The sequence below is a fragment of the Procambarus clarkii genome, chromosome 28 (assembly GCF_040958095.1).
Source record: "Procambarus clarkii isolate CNS0578487 chromosome 28, FALCON_Pclarkii_2.0, whole genome shotgun sequence".
NCBI lineage: Eukaryota > Metazoa > Arthropoda > Malacostraca > Decapoda > Cambaridae > Procambarus > Procambarus clarkii.
Genome location: NC_091177.1, coordinates 45,529,174 through 45,548,211, shown reverse-complemented (window position 1 = coordinate 45,548,211; position 19,038 = coordinate 45,529,174). Strand labels below are relative to the sequence as shown.

At 45.0% G+C, this 19,038-nt stretch overlaps 2 protein-coding genes across 2 annotated transcripts in view; both read left to right on the top strand.

Moving 5' to 3' along the window:
- LOC123755128 (dipeptidase 1-like) overlaps positions 1-16,001 on the top strand; it is a 648,930-nt gene extending 632,929 nt beyond the window's left edge. Inside the window, exon 9 of the mRNA XM_069332760.1 lies at positions 15,858-16,001. Within this exon, the coding sequence (XP_069188861.1) occupies positions 15,858-15,974 (117 nt within the window). The 3' untranslated portion in view covers positions 15,975-16,001. The remainder of the gene's footprint in view (positions 1-15,857) is intronic.
- A 304-nt stretch (positions 16,002-16,305) lies between these two features.
- LOC123755127 (dentin sialophosphoprotein-like) lies at positions 16,306-18,810 on the top strand. The gene is made up of 3 exons (XM_069332759.1): positions 16,306-16,337; positions 16,774-17,215; positions 17,965-18,810. The coding sequence occupies exons 1-3, from the start codon at positions 16,306-16,308 to the stop codon at positions 18,808-18,810; spliced, it is 1,320 nt and encodes a 439-aa protein (XP_069188860.1).
- The last annotated feature ends 228 nt before the right edge of the window (positions 18,811-19,038 follow it).

Below are 19,038 nucleotides of genomic sequence, written 5' to 3'. Positions count from 1 at the left end.
TCCTTGTCATTCTCTGTGTATCTGTTCTCCCCTTTCCACAGCTTCATCACTTGTTCCTTCACTGCTGTTTTCCTCCTGATATGGCTGTGGAGCAGCTTTGGTTGGGTCTTGGCTTTACTCGCGATGTCATTTTCAAACTGTCTCTCTGCTTCCCTCCTCACTCTGATGTACTCATTTCTGGCCCTCTGGTACCTCTCCCTGCTCTCTGGAGGGAGAGGTACACACACACACACTGTGTGTGTGTGTGTGTGTGTGTGTGTGTGTGTGTGTGTGTGTGTGTGTGTGTGTGTGTGTGTGTGTGTGTGTGTGTGTGTGTGTGTGTGTGTGTGTGTGCGTGTGTGTGTGTGTGTACTCGCCTGTTTGTACTCGCCTATTTGTGCTTGCGGGGGTTGAGCTCTGCCTCTTTGGTCCCGCCTCTCAACTGTCAATCAACTGGTGTACAGGGTCCTGAGCCTACTGGGCTCAATCATATCTACACCTGAAACTGTGTATGGAGTCTGTCTACACCACATCACTTCCTAATGCATTCCATTTGTCAACAACTCTGACACTAAAAAAGTTCTTTTTAATATCTCTGGCTCATTTGGGCACTCAATTTCCACCTGTGTCCCCTAGGGCGTGTGCCCCTTGGGTTAATCAGCAAGTCCTTTTCTACCACTATCAATTCCTTTGAGAATCTTGTATGTGGTGATCATGTTCTCCCCTAACTCTTCTGTCTTCCAGCGACGTGAGGTCTAACACCCGTAGCCTCTCCTCGTAGCTCATACCTCACAGCTCGGATACTAGTCTGGTGGCAAACCTTTGAACCTCCTCCAGTTTAGTCTTGTGCTTGACTAGATATGGACTCCATGCTTAAGGTGCATACTCCAGGAATGGTCTGACATATGTGGTATACAAAGTTCTGAATGATTCCTTACACAAGTTTCTAAATGCCATTCTTATGTTGGCCAACATGGAGTATGCCGCTGATGTTATCCTCTTGATATGGGCTTCAGGGAAAAGGTCTGGCGTGATTTCAACCCCAAAGTCCTTCTCTCTCTCTGACTCTTGAAGAATTTAATCTCCGAAATGATACCTTGTATCTGGTCTCCTGCACCCTACACCTATCTTCATGACATTACATTTGCTTAGGTGAAACTCTAACAACCACTTATTCTACCATTCCTTCAGCTTGTCTAGGGCTTCTGAAGCCTCAAGCAATCCTCCTCTGTCTTAATCCTTCTCATAATCTTGGCATCGTCAGCAAACATTGAGAGGAATGAGTCTATACCCTCCGGGAGATCATTTACGTATATCAGAAGCAGGATATGACAGAGTACAGAGCCCCGTGTGACTCCACTGATGACTTCACGCCAATCTGAGGTCTCACTCCTCACTGCAACTCTCAACTTCCTATTGCTTAGGTACTCGCTCATCCACTGGAGCACCTTACCAGTCACTCCTGCCTTGCTCTCCAGCTCATGCACTAGCCTCGTATGGGGTACTGTGTCAAAGGCTTACCGACAGTCCAAGAAAATGTAATCCGCCCAGCCTTCTCTTTCTTGCTTAATCTTTGTCACCTGGTCGTTGAACACTATTAAGCCTGTAAGGCAAGATTTACCCTCCCTGAACCCATGTTGGAGATTTGTCACAAAGTCCCTTCTCTCCAGATGTTTTACAAGTTTTTTCTCGCAATCTTCTCCATCACCTACCATGGAATACAAGTCAAGGACACTGGCCTGTAGTTCAGTGCTTCTTGTCTGTTACCCTTTTTGTATATTGGAACAACATTAGCCGTCTTTTATATTTCTGATAGGTCTCCCGTCTCCATAGACCTACTATACACTATGGAGAGTGGCAAGCAGAGTGCCTCTGCACACTCTTTCAATACCCATGGTGAAATCCCATCTGGACCAACAGCTTTTCTTACATCCAGATCCAACAGGTTTCTCTTGACCTCATCTCTCGTAATTTGAAACCCTTCCAAGGCCGCCTGGTTTACTGCCACGACTCCTAATGTAGTGACCTCATTTTTTTCTATTGTGAAGACCTCCTGGATCCTCTTGTTGAGTTCTTCACACACCTCTTTGTCATTCTCTGTATACCTGTCCTCGCCTGTTGTAAGTTTCCTTACCTGTTCTTTCACTGTTGTTTTCCTCCTGATGTGACTATGGAGTAGATTTGGTTCGGTCTTGACTTTGCTTGCTATATCACTTTCATGACATTTCTCTGCTTCTCTTCTTACACTAACATACTCATTCCTGGTTCTCTGGTATCTTTCTCTTCTTTCTGGTGTTCTGTTATTTTGGAAGTTCCTCCACGCCCTTTTGTTCAGTTCCTTTGCTTCCATACATGCCCTATTAAACCATGGATTGTTCTTTTGCTTCTCGGATTTTTCCTTTTGGGACGGGATGAACCTGTTTACTGCCTCCTGACACTTTTGGGTGACATAGTCCATCATGTCTTGTACAGACATAGCTCTGAAATCTGTGTCCCATGGTATTTCCCTTAGGAAACGTCTCATCTCCTCATATTTCCCCTTTCGGTAAGCCAGCCTTTTGTTTCCTAGTTCTTTTTGGGGGGAGATAATTCCTAGCTCTACCAGGCACTCAAAGTTTAATACACTCTGGTCACTCATTCCCAAGGGTGCTTCCATCTTAACTTCCCTTATATCCCACTCATTTTGGGTAAATATCAGATCGTTCATGGCTGGTTCATCTTCTCTCATTCTTGATGGTTACTTGATGTGCTGGCTTAGAAAGTATCTTTTTGCCACATGCAGCAGCTTAGCTCTCCATGTTTCTGGTCCTCCAAGCGGATCCCTGTTCTCCCAGTCAAATTTCCCGTGGTTGAAGTCTCTCTTGATTTGTAGTCCAGATTCATTCCTGCTGGCAACAGAAGCTGCTCTCCCTATTATGTTAATGGTGGTCATGTTGTTTCTGTCATTCCTGTGTAGGTCTTCTGTCATTTGGTGGTGGATTATATATGACTACGACTATAATTTTTTGTCCTCCAGTTGTTATGGTACCTTCTATGTAGTCACTGAAACCCCTCACAGCCCTGAATAACCATCTCCTCAAAGTCCCAACCCTTTCTTACTAGCAGAGCTGCACAACCACCGCCTCTTCCTTCTCTCTCTTTCCTCATTTACATAATATTCCTGTGGGAACACTGCATTTGTTATGATTTTCGTTAGCTTTGTTCCTGTGATTGCTATTACTCCACTACACATAAGGGGCATATCTGGCCGACCCCTCACAGTGTTCAAGAGAGAACTGGATAAGCACCTCCAAAGGATATCTGATCAACCAGGCTGTGACTCATACGTCAGGCTGCGAGCAGCCGCTTCTAACAGCCTGGTTGATCAGTCCAGCAACCAGTAGGCCTTGCCGACGACCGGGCCGCGGGAACACTAAGCCCCGGAAGCACCTCAAGGTAACCTCAAGGTACGTCTGGGTTTTCTTTTAGTACCCAATCTCCATGCACATTTTATTTGTAATTCCATCCATGTTATTGTACATTTCCATGAGGCTCACTTTCTTCTGTCCCTTCTCAAACCGCTTCCTTGGTGAGTGTTCTGCTGGTGGGGAAAGCTGTTCCATGGGTGTGAGGAATTGTGAGGTGGATAACAGGGATCTCAGAGGATAGTGGGGTGAGGGGCGGGGGGTCAAGTGAAGGGGGGACAGGGAGGGTATGGGATGAAGGGGGAGGGAGGACTGGAAGGAAAAGGGGGGAGGGGGGACATGGCAGGAGGAGGGGAGGGGTAGCAGGATGGAAATGAGGTGTGGGGGGGAGGAAGATTTGGCTGAGTATTTGAGTGGGGGCATGGAGGGTTTGGGTAGGGGGGTCTCTATGCAGAGGAGGGTGGTGTGGTTACCCTCCCCTGGTGTTACCCTCCCCTGGTGTTACTGGGTAGCTGGTTGTGGGTTCCCCCCTCACCTCTGGGGAGATGTGTTGAGAGCTGTGAGTTCCTGGTTTTCAACGCTCACCCTGCGCCTCTTCCTTGTTTCTGCTGCCATGGTTCTCTCCTCCCTCATCATGTCCCTCTGGAGGAATACTTTTTTGAATTCTCCCACATGTTGCAGGCAGCTTTTCTTTGATAGAATCAACTCCTTTGTGTTCTCATTTGCAAACACTATCTTTAACAGACAATCTCGGTCTTTGTTGTACCAGCCTAGCCTGAAAACCTTTTCAATTCTATGCTCAGCCCCTTCTATCTCTAGTGCCTTCAGTATTTTATTCACTACTGCATTGTTCTTATCATTCCACTCTGTCCTGTTGGAGCCTTCCTACTCTTTAATACCCACAGCTACCACTGATCTTTTTCTTTACAGCAGCTGACTAGTGGAGTGTGCCGCTTCCAGTGAGGTGGCTGCTTTCATGACCACCTCCATCATTGTGGACATTACTTCAGAGTTATTTTTTTTTTAGCATTTCTGCAAATGTTGCTTATATAGTGGCATTCTCTTCCAGTATACTATTTCCACCTTCCCCCTGGATGATTATCTGAGTCTCAGCATCAACACTGTACTCTTTGAGGGTTCTAATCTCCTCCTTTGCTACTGTCAACTTTCTTTTCAGTTTGCTTATTTCATTCTTTCTTTCCTGCATCATTCCCCGCATCTCACTCTTGATATTCTCTACAAACTGGGTGGACAGTGCCTTCATTTCATCACCTTGACTTTTCCCTGTTCCCCTGTTTCCTCTGGCCATCATGCTTGTCCCTGTTCCTGTTATGCTGTGGTAGGATTTATCAGGAGGAGGGCAAGCGAGGTGAGAGAGAGAGAGAGAGAGAGAGGGGTAGAGAGGGGGAGAGAGGGGGAGGGGGTGAGAGAGAGGGGGGAGAGAGAGAGGGGGGAGAGGGAAGGAGAGAGGTAAAGGAGGAGAGAGAGAGAGCGGGTGCGAGTGCATGTATTATGTGGTGTGTGGGTAGAGAGTGTGTATGGGGGATGCGTGGGTAACTGGGGGGTGGGAGGGGGCGGAGATGGTCACTTCTGGTGAGGTGTGTGTGTGTGTGTTCGTGTATTTGTAGTCAGTCGTGGGGGGGGGGGGGAGTGGGAGTGGTGGGGAAGTGTATTGGGTTAGCGAGGTGGGGGGTAACAGAGGGGGGTGGAGTATGAGTGAGGTCTTATCCCCTTTCCACAAAGGTGTTAATCCTTTCTATCCTGACTGAACATTTGTGTGTGTGTGAGTGTGTGTATTCACCTAGTTGTGTTTGCAGGGGTTGATCTTTGCTCATTCGGCCCGCCTCTCAACTGTCAATCAACTGTTTACTAACTATTCCTCCCCCCCCAGGAAGCAGTCCGTGACAGCTGACCAACTCCCAGGTACCTATTTACTGATAGGTAACAGGGACATTGAGGGTGAAAGAAACTTTGCCCATTTGTTTCTGCCTGGTGCGGGAATCGAACCCGCGCCACAGAATTACGAGTACTGCACGCTATCCACCAGGCCCCTAGTGTGTGTGTGTGTGTGTATGTGTGTTTATGCGTGTGCGTGCGTGTGTGTGTGCATATGTACATGCACATGCGTGCGTGCCTGTGTGCGTGCGTGTGTCACGAGGGTCCCATAAGAGTCAATCTCTACCCAAATGAGCCACTTTGAGATTTTATATATGTATGATATACTGAACAAGAATTCGATAATATTTTACCTCACTCTGTACACCTGAATAGTTGACCAGAGAGGGGTACCTACCTGTCAGCCTCCCGCTCACACAACTAGATGAATAAGGATAATGTCTAGATGACGAGGTGATCCGTCGTCGCTTCCCACGTGGTGATTCACTAAGTTCCAGTAGATTGGTGATGGCGGTTCTTCTCTATCTAACACAAAGCTCTGGAGTCAATCACTGTATAGTTGTGTATGTTGTGTTACAGTTCACTAATTTACTGTACCACTGATCACTAGAGTCCAATATGTAAACAAAGCCTCGTGGCCCTCCCCCTTGGCCTGTCTGGTGAATGATCACTGTTTAACACAAAGTTCTAGTGATAGCACTGTATTTTTCTTTCCTATGTGCAGCGGTTATACACTTTGTGATACCCCTTGATCTGTGATCTGTCACTGTAGCCTTAATTAATCCAAAAATATTGGCGAATATCGTAGAGCGCGAACCCGCGAACCTCCCTCGACAGCTGACTCGACTCGACTTGTGTGTGTGGGTGTATGTGTGTACTCGCCTATTTGTACCCGCCTATTTGTGCCTGCTGGGGTTGAGCTCTGGCTCTTTGATCCCGCCTCTCAACAGTCACTCAACTGATGTATAGGTTCCTGAGCCTACTGTGCTCCATCATATCAGCATTTGATACTGTGTATGGAGTCAGCCTCCACCACATCGCTGCCTAATGCATTCTACCTGTTAACTACTCTGACACTGGAAAAGTTCTTTCCAATGTCCCTGTGGCTAATTTCGGTACTCAGTTTCCACCTGTGTCTCCTTGTTCACGTACCACCAGTATTGAATAGTTTATCCTTGTCTACCCTGTCAATTCCTCTGAGGATATTTGTATGTAGTGATCATGTCTCCCCTTACTCCCCTGTCTTCCAGTGTCGTAAGTTGCATTTCCTACAGCCTTTCCTTATAACTCATGCCTCTTTGTTCTGGGACTACTCTAGTGGCATACCTCTGAACTTTTTCCAGCATTGTCTTGTGCTTGACAAGGTACGGGCTCCATGCTGGGGCTGCATACTCCAGGATTGGTCTTACATATGTGGTATACAAGATTCTGAATGATTCCTTACATAGGTTCCTGAAGGCTGTTTAGATGTTAGCCAGCCTCGCATATGCCGCAGACATAATTCTTTTTATGTGGGCTTCAGGAGACAGGTTTGGTGTGATATCAACTCCTAGATCTTTCTCTCTGTTTCATGAAGTACTTCATCTCCTATTCTGTATCCTGTGTCTGGCCTCCTGTTTCCACCGCCTAGTTTCATTACTTTGCATTTCAAGGGTTGAACTTTAGTAGCCATTTGTTGGACCATTCATTCAGTCTGTCTAGGTCATCTTGTAGCCTCCTCCTATCTTCCTCCATCTTAATCCTCCTCATAATTTCTGCATCATCAGCAAATTGTGAGATCTATACCCTCTGGGAGATCGTTTACATATATCAGAAACAGTATAGGTCCAAGGACTGAACCCTGGGTTCAGGTGAGTGTGTACTCACCTATATGTACTCACCTATATGTGCTTGCAGGATCGAGCATTGACTCTTGGATCCCGCCTTTCTAGCTATCGGTTGTTTACAGCAATGACTGTGTGTGTGTGTGAGTGTGTGTGTATTCACCTAATTGTAAGCACCTAGTTGAGCTTGCAGGGGTTGAGCTTTGGCCCGCCTCTCAATTGTTAATCAACTGTTACTAACTACCAGCTATTGTTTCCCCCTCCCCCACACACACACACCCAGGAAGCAGCTTCGTAACAGCTGTCTAACTCCCAGGTACCTATTTATTGCTAGGTAACAGGGACATTCAGGATGAAAGAAACTTTGCCCATTTGTTTCTGCCTGGTCCGGGAATCGAACCCGAGTCACAGAATTACGAGTCCTGCGCGCTGTCCACTCAGCTACCAGACCCCTTGTCTGTGTGTGTGTGTGTGTGTGTGTGTGTGCGCGCGCGCGTGCATGTGTGTGTACTCACCTATTTGTACTCGCCTATTTCTGCTTGCGGGGGTTGAGCTATGGCTCTTTGGTCCCGCCTCTCAACTGTCAATCAACTGGTGTAAAGGTTCCTAAGCCTATAGGGCTCTATCATATCTGCGCTTGAAACTGTGTATGGAGTCAGCCTCCACCACATCACTTCCTAATGCATTCCATTTGTCAACTACTCTGCTACTCTGACACTAAAAAAATTCTTTCTAATATCTCCGTGGCTCATTTGGGTACTCAGTTTCCACCTGTGTCCCCTAGTGCGTGTGCCCCTCGTGTTAAATAGCCTTTCTTTATCTACCCTGTCGGTTTCTCTGAGAATCTAGTATGTGGTGATCATATCCCCCCTAACTCTTCTGTCTTCCAGTGACGTGAGATTTAATTCCTGTAGTCTCTCCTCGTAGCTCATACCTCTCAGCCCGGGTACTAGTTTGGTGGCAAACCTTTGAACTTTTTCCAGTTTGGTCTTATGCTTGATTAGATATGGACTCCATGCTGGGCTGCATACTCCAGGATTGGTCTGACATAGGTGGTATACAAAGTTCTGAATGATTCCTTGTACAAGTGTCTAAATGCCGTTATTATGTTAGCCAACCTGGCATATGCTGCTGATGTTATCCTCTTCATATGGGCTTCAGGGGACAGGTCTGGCGTGATATCAACCCCCAGGTCTTTCTCTCTCTCTGATTTGTTTAGAATTTCATCTCCCAAATGATACCTTGTAACTGGCCTCCTGCTCCCTACACCAATCTTCATTACATTACATTTGCTTGGGTTAAACTCTAACAACCATTTGTTCGACCATTCCTTTAGTTTGTCTTGGTCTTCTTGAAGCCTCAAGCAGTCCTCCTCTGTCTTAATACTTCTCATAATTTTGGCATCGTCAGCAAACATTGAGAGGAGTGAGTCTATAACCTCCGGGAGATCGTTCATATATATCAGAAACAGGATAGGACCGAGTACAGAGCCTTGTAGGAATCCACTGGTGACTTCACGCCTATCTAAGGTCTAACCCCTCACTGTAACACTTTGCTTCCTATTGCTTAGGTATTCAATTATCCGCTGGAGCACTTTACCAGTTACTCCTGCCGGTCTCTCCAGCTTATGTACCAGCCTCTTATGGGGGACTGTATCAAAGGCTTTCCAACAGTACAAAAAAATGCAGTCTGCCCAGCCTTCTCTTTCTTGCTTAATCTTTGTCACCTGATCGTAGAATTCTATAAAGCCAGTAAGGCAAGATTTACCCTCCCTGAACCCATGTTGGCAATTTGTCACGAAGTCCCTTCTCTCCAGATGTGTTACTAGATTTTTTCTCACGATCTTCTCCATCACTTTTCATGGTATACAAGTTAAGCACACTGGCCTGTAGTTCAGTGCCTCTTGTCTGTCACCCTTCTTGTATATTGGGACCACATTAACCACCTTCCATATTTCTGGTATTTCTTCCGTCTCCAGTGACCTACTATACACTATGGAGAGTAGCAAGCAGAGTGCCTCTGCACACTCTTTCAATACCCATGGTGATATCCCATCTTGACCAACAGCCTTTCTCACATCCAGATCCAACAGATGTCTCTTGACCTCATCTCTCGTAATTTCGAGCCCTTCCAAGGCCGCCTGGTTTACTGTTCCCTCTCCTAGCGCAGTGACCTCACCATGTTCTACTGTGAAGACCTCCTGGAACCTCTTGTTGAGTTAATCAACAAGATGTTGTGTACTCACCTAGTTGTGCTTGTGGGGGTTGAGCTTTAGCTCTTTGGTCCCGCCTCTCAACAAGTGTACAGGTTCCTGAGCCTTTTGGGCTCTATCATATCTACACATGAAACTGTGTATGGAGTCAGCCTCCACCACATCACCCCTTAATACATTCCATTTGACAACCACTCTGACACTAAAAAAGTTCTTTCTAATAACTCTGTGGCTCATTTGGGCACTCAGTTTCCACCTGTGTCCCCTAGTGCGTGTGCCCCTTGTGTTAAATAGACTGTCTTTATCTACCCTATCAATTCCCTTGAGAATCTTGAATGTGGTGATCACGTCCCCCCTAACTCTTCTGTCTTCCAGCGAAGTGAGGTTTAATTCCCTTAATCTCACCTCATAGCTCATACCTCTCAGCTCGGCTACTAGTCTGGTGGCAAACCTTTGAACCTTTTCCAGTTTGGTCTTATCCTTGACTAGATATGGACTCCATGCTGGGGCTGCATACTCCAGGCTTGGCCTAACATATATGGTATACAAAGTTCTGAATGATTCCTTCCACAAGTTTTTGAATGTCGTTCTTATGTTGGCCAGCCTGGCATATGCCGCTGATGTTATCCTCTTGATATGGGCTTCAGGAGACAGGTCTGGCGTTATATCAACCCCCAAGTCTTTTTCTTTCTCGTACTCTTGAAGTATTTCATCTCCCAGATGATTCCTTGTATCTGGCCTCCTGCTCCAAACACCTTTCTTCATTACATTACATTTTCTTGGGTTAAACTCTATCAACCATTTGTTTGACCATTCATTCAGCTTGTCTAGGTCTTCTTGAAGCCCCAAGCAGTCCTTCTCTGTCTTAATCTTTCTCATAATTTTGGCATCGTCCGCAAACATTGAGAAATGAATCTATACCCTCCAGGAGATCATTTACATATATCAGAAACAAGATAGGACCGAGTACAGAGCCCTGTGGGACTCCACTGGTGACTTCACACCAATCTGAGGTCTCACTCCTCACCGTAACTCTCTGCTTCCTATTGCTCAGGTACTCCCTTATCCACTGGAGCACCTTCCCAGCTACACCTGCCTGTCTCTCCAGCTTATGTACCAGCCTTTTATGCAGTACTGAGTCAAAGGCTTTCCGTCAATCCAAGAAAATGCAGTCCGCCCAGCCTTCTCTTTCTTGCTTAATCTTTGTCACCTGGTCGTGGAATTCTATTAAGCCAGTCAAGCAAGATTTATACTCTCTGAATCCATGTTGGCGCTTTGTCCTTATAGCCGCCTTCCATATTTCTGGTAGGTCTCACGTCTCTAGTGATCTACTATACACTATGGAGAGTGGCAAGCAGAGTGCCTCTGCACACTCTTTTAATACCCATGGTGATATCCCATCTGGACCAACACACACACACAATTGTGTGTGTGTTGACAACCACTCTGACACTCTGACAAAAAGCAAAGCACACACAATTGTGTGTGTGTGCTTTGCTTTTTAGCAACAAATGTTTCACAGCGTTTCTCATCAAATATTCAGCAGGTGTAGAGACACCCGAGGTGCTAACTGTTATGTGCACGTGTTTCAGGAGTCTGTTGTCAATACTTTACTCTTTAGCACCTTTGTTCTGTAACAGTTGGGGGCACGACACCCGGGCAGGTGTTGAGCATAACACCTGGGCAGGTGTTGGGCATAACACCCAGGCAATAGTAGGGATGACACGCCAGCGTCCCTTTTTTTCAGGAAAAAAGGGAAGCTGGAGTGTCAGGGGTTCTAGGTAAACTCTACGGTCAATTTTTGTTTTTTTCCAAAATCGTGTATTTTTCAAAGACCAATTTCAGATTAAGCAATCTTAGAAGTTTGGTAAGAGTTCTTATTAGGAAAATAATTTCCAAGATTTTAGAAGTTTGCTAAGGTTTCTTATGAGGAAAATAATTTCCGAGATTTTAAAAGTTAGTTAAGAGTTCTTATGGGGAAAATAATTTCAAGATATCATAGAAGTTTTGTTAAGGAAAAGAGTAAGTTTCAGTTTTATATGCATTTATGGCTGTTTGGATCAATTTTCTTCGGAGTCCATTTAAGACCGAAAATTAGTCAAGACCAGTTTAAGCTCAAATTTCATCGGAGTCCAGTTTATACCCAAAAATAATCAGAGTCCAGTTGTTAACGTAAATTATTCAGATATTACTCCACTTTGTAAGCAAAATTTGTCAGAATCCAGTAATAGATCCAAATTAACAAGAGTCCATTTTATTCCCCAAAATTACCAGAGTTCGGTAAAGACCAAAAATTAGCCAGAGTCCAGTGTGTTCCCGAAAATATTCAGTCCTGTAATCTACGAAAATTAGTCAGTCCAATTCATTACCGAAAATTAGGCAGAGTCCATAGAAGACCAAATTTTAACAGAGTCCCCTAAAGAACGAAAAATAGTCAGAGTTCACTTTTAAACTAAAATAATTCAGAGTTTACTGACACCAGCATTCTTAAAGAGTTCTTATGGAGGAAATTCAAATATTATCAGAGTCCAATTGAGACCCAAATTATGACATACTATTTCCAGACCAAAATTTGTTAGAGACTGCATTTCGCTACAAACAGCCCAATGCTAGCCCATTTCTAAACAGTCATTTTTCAGACGTAATAAATCAAATTCAGTCAGTAAGCAAGTTCTAGTTCCTGTCCCTGCCTTAGTTTCCTGTCTTATATTCAATACTAACAGTCCAATCCCCCTGAAATTTTAGTCATTTTTCAGATGTAGTAAATCAAATCAATTCAGTAAGCAAGTTCTAGCTCTTGTCCCTGCCTTAGTTTCCTGTCTTATATTCACTAGTAACAGTCTAATCCCCTGAAATTTAAACAGATATTTTTCAGACATAGTAAATCAAATCAATTCAGTAAGCAAGCTCCAGCTCCTGTCCTCAGCCTTAGTTTATCCCCGTAACTTCTTTACTAACAGACTAATTTCCCTAAAATTTATCCCCACGGTATTTTAGACATAGTACAATACGCCAATTTAGTTACTGAGCTCCAGCTTTTGTCCCCCTCCCTATTTCCCTCTCGTATCTTTGTTATTGACCAATCAGTTTTCCTGAAATTTAAACCCGCAAAACTTCTAACTGAGTAAGTAAAGATATTACATTCCAGCTCTTGTCATCCGCCTCAGCTCTATTTCATATCTTCGTTAATAACTCATCAATTCTCCTGAAATCTAAACACCACTGTATTTCTGACCTAGTAAATAAGAACCAAGTAATTACCGAGCTCCAGCTCATGTCCCCCACCTTATTTCGCTCCTTTAAATTCACTCCTACCAGTCCAAATCCCCAGAGATTTAAACCCCCAACTACATTTTTAGACCCCCCCCCCCCCCCCCCCTGTAATTAAATCAAAAGCAAATTACCGAGTTCCAACTCATGTTCTCCACCTTAGTTCAATGTTCATCAAAATTATTTCAGATCAAGTTCCTCTCCAGTCTATCAAAGTAAACATCATATCCTTTAATACCCTTTTTGTACTTAGCTATGTAACTAATCACCAACGTACTAATATTCAAACGGTTACATATTACCTACTTTCTTTACCCTTTGTTTACCCAAGTAAGCAATAATCACACGGTTAAAAATAACACCTTACCCTTTCCCTCCCTTACCTTCTCAACCCTTACCCAACTTACCTTACCCCTTACCTTCCCCAACGCCCTTTCACTCTTCATTTCGCCCTCACCCCCTACTCCCCCTTACCATCTCATCCCTTACCTCCCCTTCATCTCTCCCATTTCCCAACTTATCCAGACCTTCAATAATCCTACTGTATTTGTATATTTTCTCTATATTCACTGTTCTTCGCATTTTCTTCTATGTTTTCTGTATTCACTCCATGTTCTGCAAATGTTCACAGCATGTTCAGGTAATATTTTTCACCAGTTTTCTTCATTTTTCTATGTTTTTTTAATTTTCCCCGTATGCTCACTGTATTCTTTTATCATGTTTTCATGTTCATCTTATGTTCTCTGTACAACTTTTATACTCATTATTCATGTTCTCAGTGTTCTTAGCATGTTTCTTCACATATTCAGTGTTCATTCTTTATACCTCTATGCTCCTTATCATGTTCTCTGTAAGTTCATATTCCTTGCATGTTCACTGTGTTCATCACCTTCACTTACATGTTTTCTTTGTTCTTTTGTCATGTTCCCCACATGTTCTCTGTGTTCACCGTATTCTCTTACATATTCTGAAAATCAAATGTACCAAGACATTCTTTTCTTAACGTTATTTAACTAAAATCATTCGCAAATCAACTAAAAACATAGTCATATTCTCAACTAAACTTAGTTAGGGAAAATGTAGAAAATGTAGTTGGGGGGTTAAATCTCTGGGGATTTGGACTGATAGTAGTGAATTTAAAGGAGCGAACTAAGGTGGGGGACATGAGCTGGAGCTCGATAATTATTTGGTTCTTATTTACTATGTCTGAAATACAGTGGGTTTAGATTTCAGGAGAATTGATGGGTTCTTAACGAAGATATGAGATAGAGCCGAGGCGGATGACAAGAGCTGGAGCTCGGTAAATGTGATATCTTTACTTACTCAGCTAGAAGTTTTGCGGGTTTAAATTTCAGGAAAACTGATTGGTCAATAACAAAGATACGAGAGGGAAATAGGGAGGGGGACAAAAGCTGGAGCTCAGTAACTAAATTGGCGTATTGTACTATGTCTAAAATACCGTGGGGATAAATTTTAGGGAAATTAGTCTGTTAGTAAAGAAGTTACAGAAATAAACTTAGGCTGAGGACATGACCTGGAGCTTGCTTACTGAATTGATTTGATTTACTACGTCTGAAAAAGGATTGTTTAAAATTTCCGGGGGATTGGACTGTTAGTATTGAATATAAGACAGGAAACTAAGGCAGGGACAGGAACTAGAACTTGCTTACTGACTGAATTTGATTTACTACGTCTGAAAAATGACTGTTTAGAAATGGGCTAACATTGGGCTGTTTGTAGTGAAATGCAGTCTCTAACAAATTTTGGTCTGGAAATGGTCTCTGTCATATTTTTGGGTCTCAATTGGACTCTGATAATATTTGAATTTCCTCCATAAGATCTCTTTAAGAATGCTGGTGTCAGTAAACTCTGAATTATTTTAGTTTAAAAGTGATCTTTGATCATTTTTCAGTCTTTAGGGGACTAATTTTCGATAATGAATTAGACTGACTAATTTTCTTAGATTACAGGACTGAATATTTTCGGGAACAAACTGGACTCTGGCTAATTTATGTTCATTACCAAACTCTGGGGATTTTTGGGAATAAAATGGACTCTGTTAATTTGGATCTTTAACTGGACTCTGACGAATTTTGCTTACACAGTGGACTCTGAATAATTTTGGTTAACAACCGGACTCTGAATATTTTCAGGTACAAAGTGGACTCTGACGAATTTTCGGTATAAACTGGACTCTGTTAATTTTTCAGGCTTAAAATGAACTGACGAGTTTCTGTCTACAACCGGACTTTGATGAATTTTCGGCATGAACTGGTCTCCGACTGATTTTCTGTCATTAATTGGACTCTGATTATTTTTGGGTATAAACTGGACTCTGATGAAGTTTCAGGCCTAAACTGGACTATGATGAAATTTGAGCTTAAACTGGTCTCTGACCAGTTTTCGGTCTTAAATTGACTCTGAAGAGAATTGGTCCACAAATGGTCTCTGAATAATATTGCCGTGAAACAGCCGTAAATGCATATAAACCTAAACCTTACTGTTTTCCTTAACAAAACTTCTATGATCTCTGAAATTATTTTCCCTATAAGAACTCTTAGCAAACTTCTAAAATCCCGGAAACTATTTCCCCATAAGAAACCTTAACAAACTTCTAAAATCTTGAAAATCATTTTCCCCATAAGAAACGTTAACAAACTTCTAAGATTGCTTAATCTGAAATTGGTCTTTGAAAAATACGTGATTTTGAAAAAAAAACGAAAATTGACCGTAGAGTTTACCTAGAACCCCTGACACTCTAGCGTCCTCTTTGCCTGGTAAAAAAGGACGCTGGCGTGTCATCCCTACTACTCCAGGCAGGTGTTGGGCATAACACCCGGGCAGATGTTGGGCACGGCCCCCGGGCAGGTGTTGGGTACAACACCCGGGCAGATGTTGGGCACGGCCCCCGGGCAGGTGTTGGGTACAACACCCGGGCAGATGTTGGGCACGGCCCCCGGGCAGGTGTTGGGTACAACACCCGGGCAGGTGTCGGGCACAACACCCGGGCAGGTGTTGGGCACAACACTCAAAAATTACAAACACAACACCCCGGACTTTTGAGTTGAGAAATAATTAAAACATTATTTGCTTTTTAAAGTTTTACACACAAAAAATGTGGGATTAAAAAAAAAAGACAAAAAAGAGAGATAGGTAAATGCTGACAAATAATTCTGAGTAATGCCTTTAGCCAATAAATGTAGATATGAACTGTAACATTTCGGTCGTCAAGAAACTAATTCTGTATTTTCTCCACTGCTCGTGTGGCCGCAGGTGCGGGAGGAGCTGGCGTCGGAGAAGCCGTCCGAGGAGATCATCCCCATCCACGACATCGACACCCGCTGGTCGTGTAGGTACAGATTTGCCAGCCTCGACGACGCCCGCACCTGACCTGTCGTGTCTGTGTCATCTCCTGCGCCTTCTTACTAAGAAACACGACCTCTTCCGACAGCAGGGTTCCTGACGTGCCTCTGGTGTCTCCTTAGTTAAGGCACAGGACCTACACAAGGCTCACCTTGGGGAGTAAATCCATCCCCACTGTCGAAGATAGGTAAACTCGTCAGGTTTACACGTGAATTGGTTGATATTCCCGGATAACCAGCGAGGAAGATATTGGTCCTGAGCCTAGGAAGAGCCTTGCTCCTCTCACGGTGTACTCGACGGAGACAAAGATCGACTAACACCATCAATATCATCTGAGTCGTCGAGACAAAGTATAGATATGACTCACAAACCAGTTTTGATGGTGACCCAGTTTGTCATTTTTCACAAGTGTGTATCACTTGATCGGCTCCTGATGACCCACTTCACTTGGCCTCCTTTAACGATCATTTTACACAATTGTAGCAAAATCTATTATAGAGAAGCATCACATAAACTGTCATAAGTTACAGGTACAGGTTCTTATTTAGCTGACTAACTTAGACGAAAATTTTGGCCTCGTATCCAACTTGAATGATAACAAAGAAAATCACCCTCCCTGTCATGCTAGTTAGTGATCCAACGTTGCAATACATTAAGATATACTTAATTATCACATAATTATCCTCAGACTCCCGGAGTTAAGGAAGATTAGTGAGGATTCTATGGGAATATTAACTGTTAATGGAACAATGAGTTTTTTTTTATTATTGGTATATATAAATTAATATTCCCTTTTCTCATTATTCTCTCCCTATAAACGCCAAAGATATACATATATATACCTTCGTCAAGTAGGACACAAGAGTTGGAGTACCAGGCACGATCATGGCGTAGTTTATAGTAACGAGAGCGGGAGTAGTGACCACGAGAGCGGGAGTAGTGACCACGAGAGCGGGAGTAGTGACCACGAGAGCGTGTGTAGTGACCAGGAGAGCGTGTGTAGTGACCACGAGAGCGGGTGTAGTGACCACGAGAGCGGGTGTAGTGACCACGAGAGCGGGTGTAGTGACCACAAGAGCGTGTGTAGTGACCAGGAGAGCGTGTGTAGTGACCACGAGAGCGTGTGTAGTGACCAGGAGAGCGTGTGTAGTGACCACGAGAGCGTGTGTAGTGACCACGAGAGCGGGAGTAGTGACCACGAGAGTGTGTGTAGTGACCACGAGAGTGTGTGTAGTGACCACGAGAGTTTGTGTAGTGACCACGAGAATGTGTGTAGTGACCACGAGAGTGTGTGTAGTGACCACGAAAATGTGTGTAGTGACCACGAGAGCGTGTGTAGTGACCACGAGAATGTGTGTAGTGACCACGAGAGTTTGTGTAGTGACCACGAGAATGTGTGTAGTGACCACGAGAGTGTGTGTAGTGACCACGAGAATGTGTGTAGTGACCACGAGAGTGTGTGTAGTGACCACGAGAATGTGTGTAGTGACCACGAGAGTGTGTGTAGTGACCACGAGAGCGGGAGTAGTGACCACGAGAGCGGGTGTAGTGACCACGAGAGCGTGTGTAGTGACCACGAGAGCGTGTGTAATGACCACGAGAGCGTGTGTAGTGACTACGAGAGCGGGAGTAGTGACCACGAGTGTGTAGTGACTACGAGAGCGGGAGTAGTGACCACGAGAGCGTGTGTAGTGACCACGAGAGCGTGTGTAGTGACCACGAGAGCGTGTGTAGTGACCACGAGAGCGGGTGTAGTGACCACGAGAGCGTGTGTAGTGACCACGAGAGCGGGAGTAGTGACCACGAGAGTGTGTGTAGTGACTACGAGAGCGGGAGTAGTGACCACGAGAGTGTGTGTAGTGACCACGAGAGCGGGAGTAGTGACCACGAGAGTGTGTGTAGTGACCACGAGAGCGGGTGTAGTGACCACGAGAGCGGGTGTAGTGACCACGAGAGCGGGTGTAGTGACCACGAGAGCGGGTGTAGTGACCACGAGAGTTTGTGTAGTGACCACGAGAACGGGTGTAGTGACCACGAGAGCGGGTGTAGTGACCACGAGAGTGTGTGTAGTGACCACGAGAGCGTATGTAGTGACCACGAGAGCGTGTGTAGTGACCACGAGAGCGGGTGTAGTGACCACGAGAGCGGGTGTAGTGACCACGAGAGCGGGTGTAGTGACCACGAGAGCGGGTGTAGTGACCTCGAGAGCGGGTGTAGTGACCACGAGAGCGGGTGTAGTGACCACGAGAACGGGTGTAGTGACCACGAGAGCGGGTGTAGTGACCACGAGAGCGGATGTAGTGACCACGAGAGCGGGTGTAGTGACCACGAGAGCGGGTGTAGTGACCACGAGAGCGGGTGTAGTGACCACGAGAGCGGGTGTAGTGACCACGAGAGCGGGTGTAGTGACCACGAGAGCGGGTGTAGTGACCACGAGAGTGTGTGTAGTGACCACGAGAGTGTATGTAGTGACCACGAGAGCGGGAGTAGTGACCACGAGAGCGGGTGTAGTGACCACGAGAGCGGGTGTAGTGACCACGAGAGCGGGTGTAGTGACCACGAGAGCGGGAGTAGTGACCACGAGAGCGGGTGTAGTGACCACGAGAGCGGGTGTAGTGACCACGAAAGCGGGTGTAGTGACCACGAGAGTGTGTGTAGTGACCACGAGAGTGTGTGTAGTGACCACGAGAGCGGGAGTAGTGACCACGAGAGCGGGTGTAGTGACCACGAGAGCGGGTGTAGTGACCACGAGAGCGGGTGTAGTGACCACGAGAGCGGGTGTAGTGACCACGAGAGCGGGTGTAGTGACCACGAGAGCGGGTGTAGTGACCACGAGAGCGGGTGTAGTGAGGCAACACTTTAGTGACACGACACAGCCTCACTTGCCCATCGTCGATGTCTCTCAATACAACACCCATATAGTGTCAATACAACACCCATATAGTGTCAATACAACACCCATATAGAGTCAATACAACACCCATATAGTGTCAATACAACACCCATATAGTGTCAATACAACACCCATATAGTGTCAATACAACACCCATATAGTGTCAATACAACACCCATATAGTGTCAATACAACACC

Bases quoted from the DNA above. Each gene is read 5' to 3' on its own strand.
- LOC123755127 (XM_069332759.1), top strand. From the start codon at position 16,306: ATGACTCACAAACCAGTTTTGATGGTGACCCA. The intron at 16,338-16,773 runs GTTTGTCATTTT...TAAACGCCAAAG, and splicing joins CCAGTTTTGATGGTGACCCA to ATATACATATATATACCTTC. The intron at 17,216-17,964 runs GTGTGTAGTGAC...AGTGACCACGAG, and splicing joins TGTGTAGTGACCACGAGAAT to AACGGGTGTAGTGACCACGA.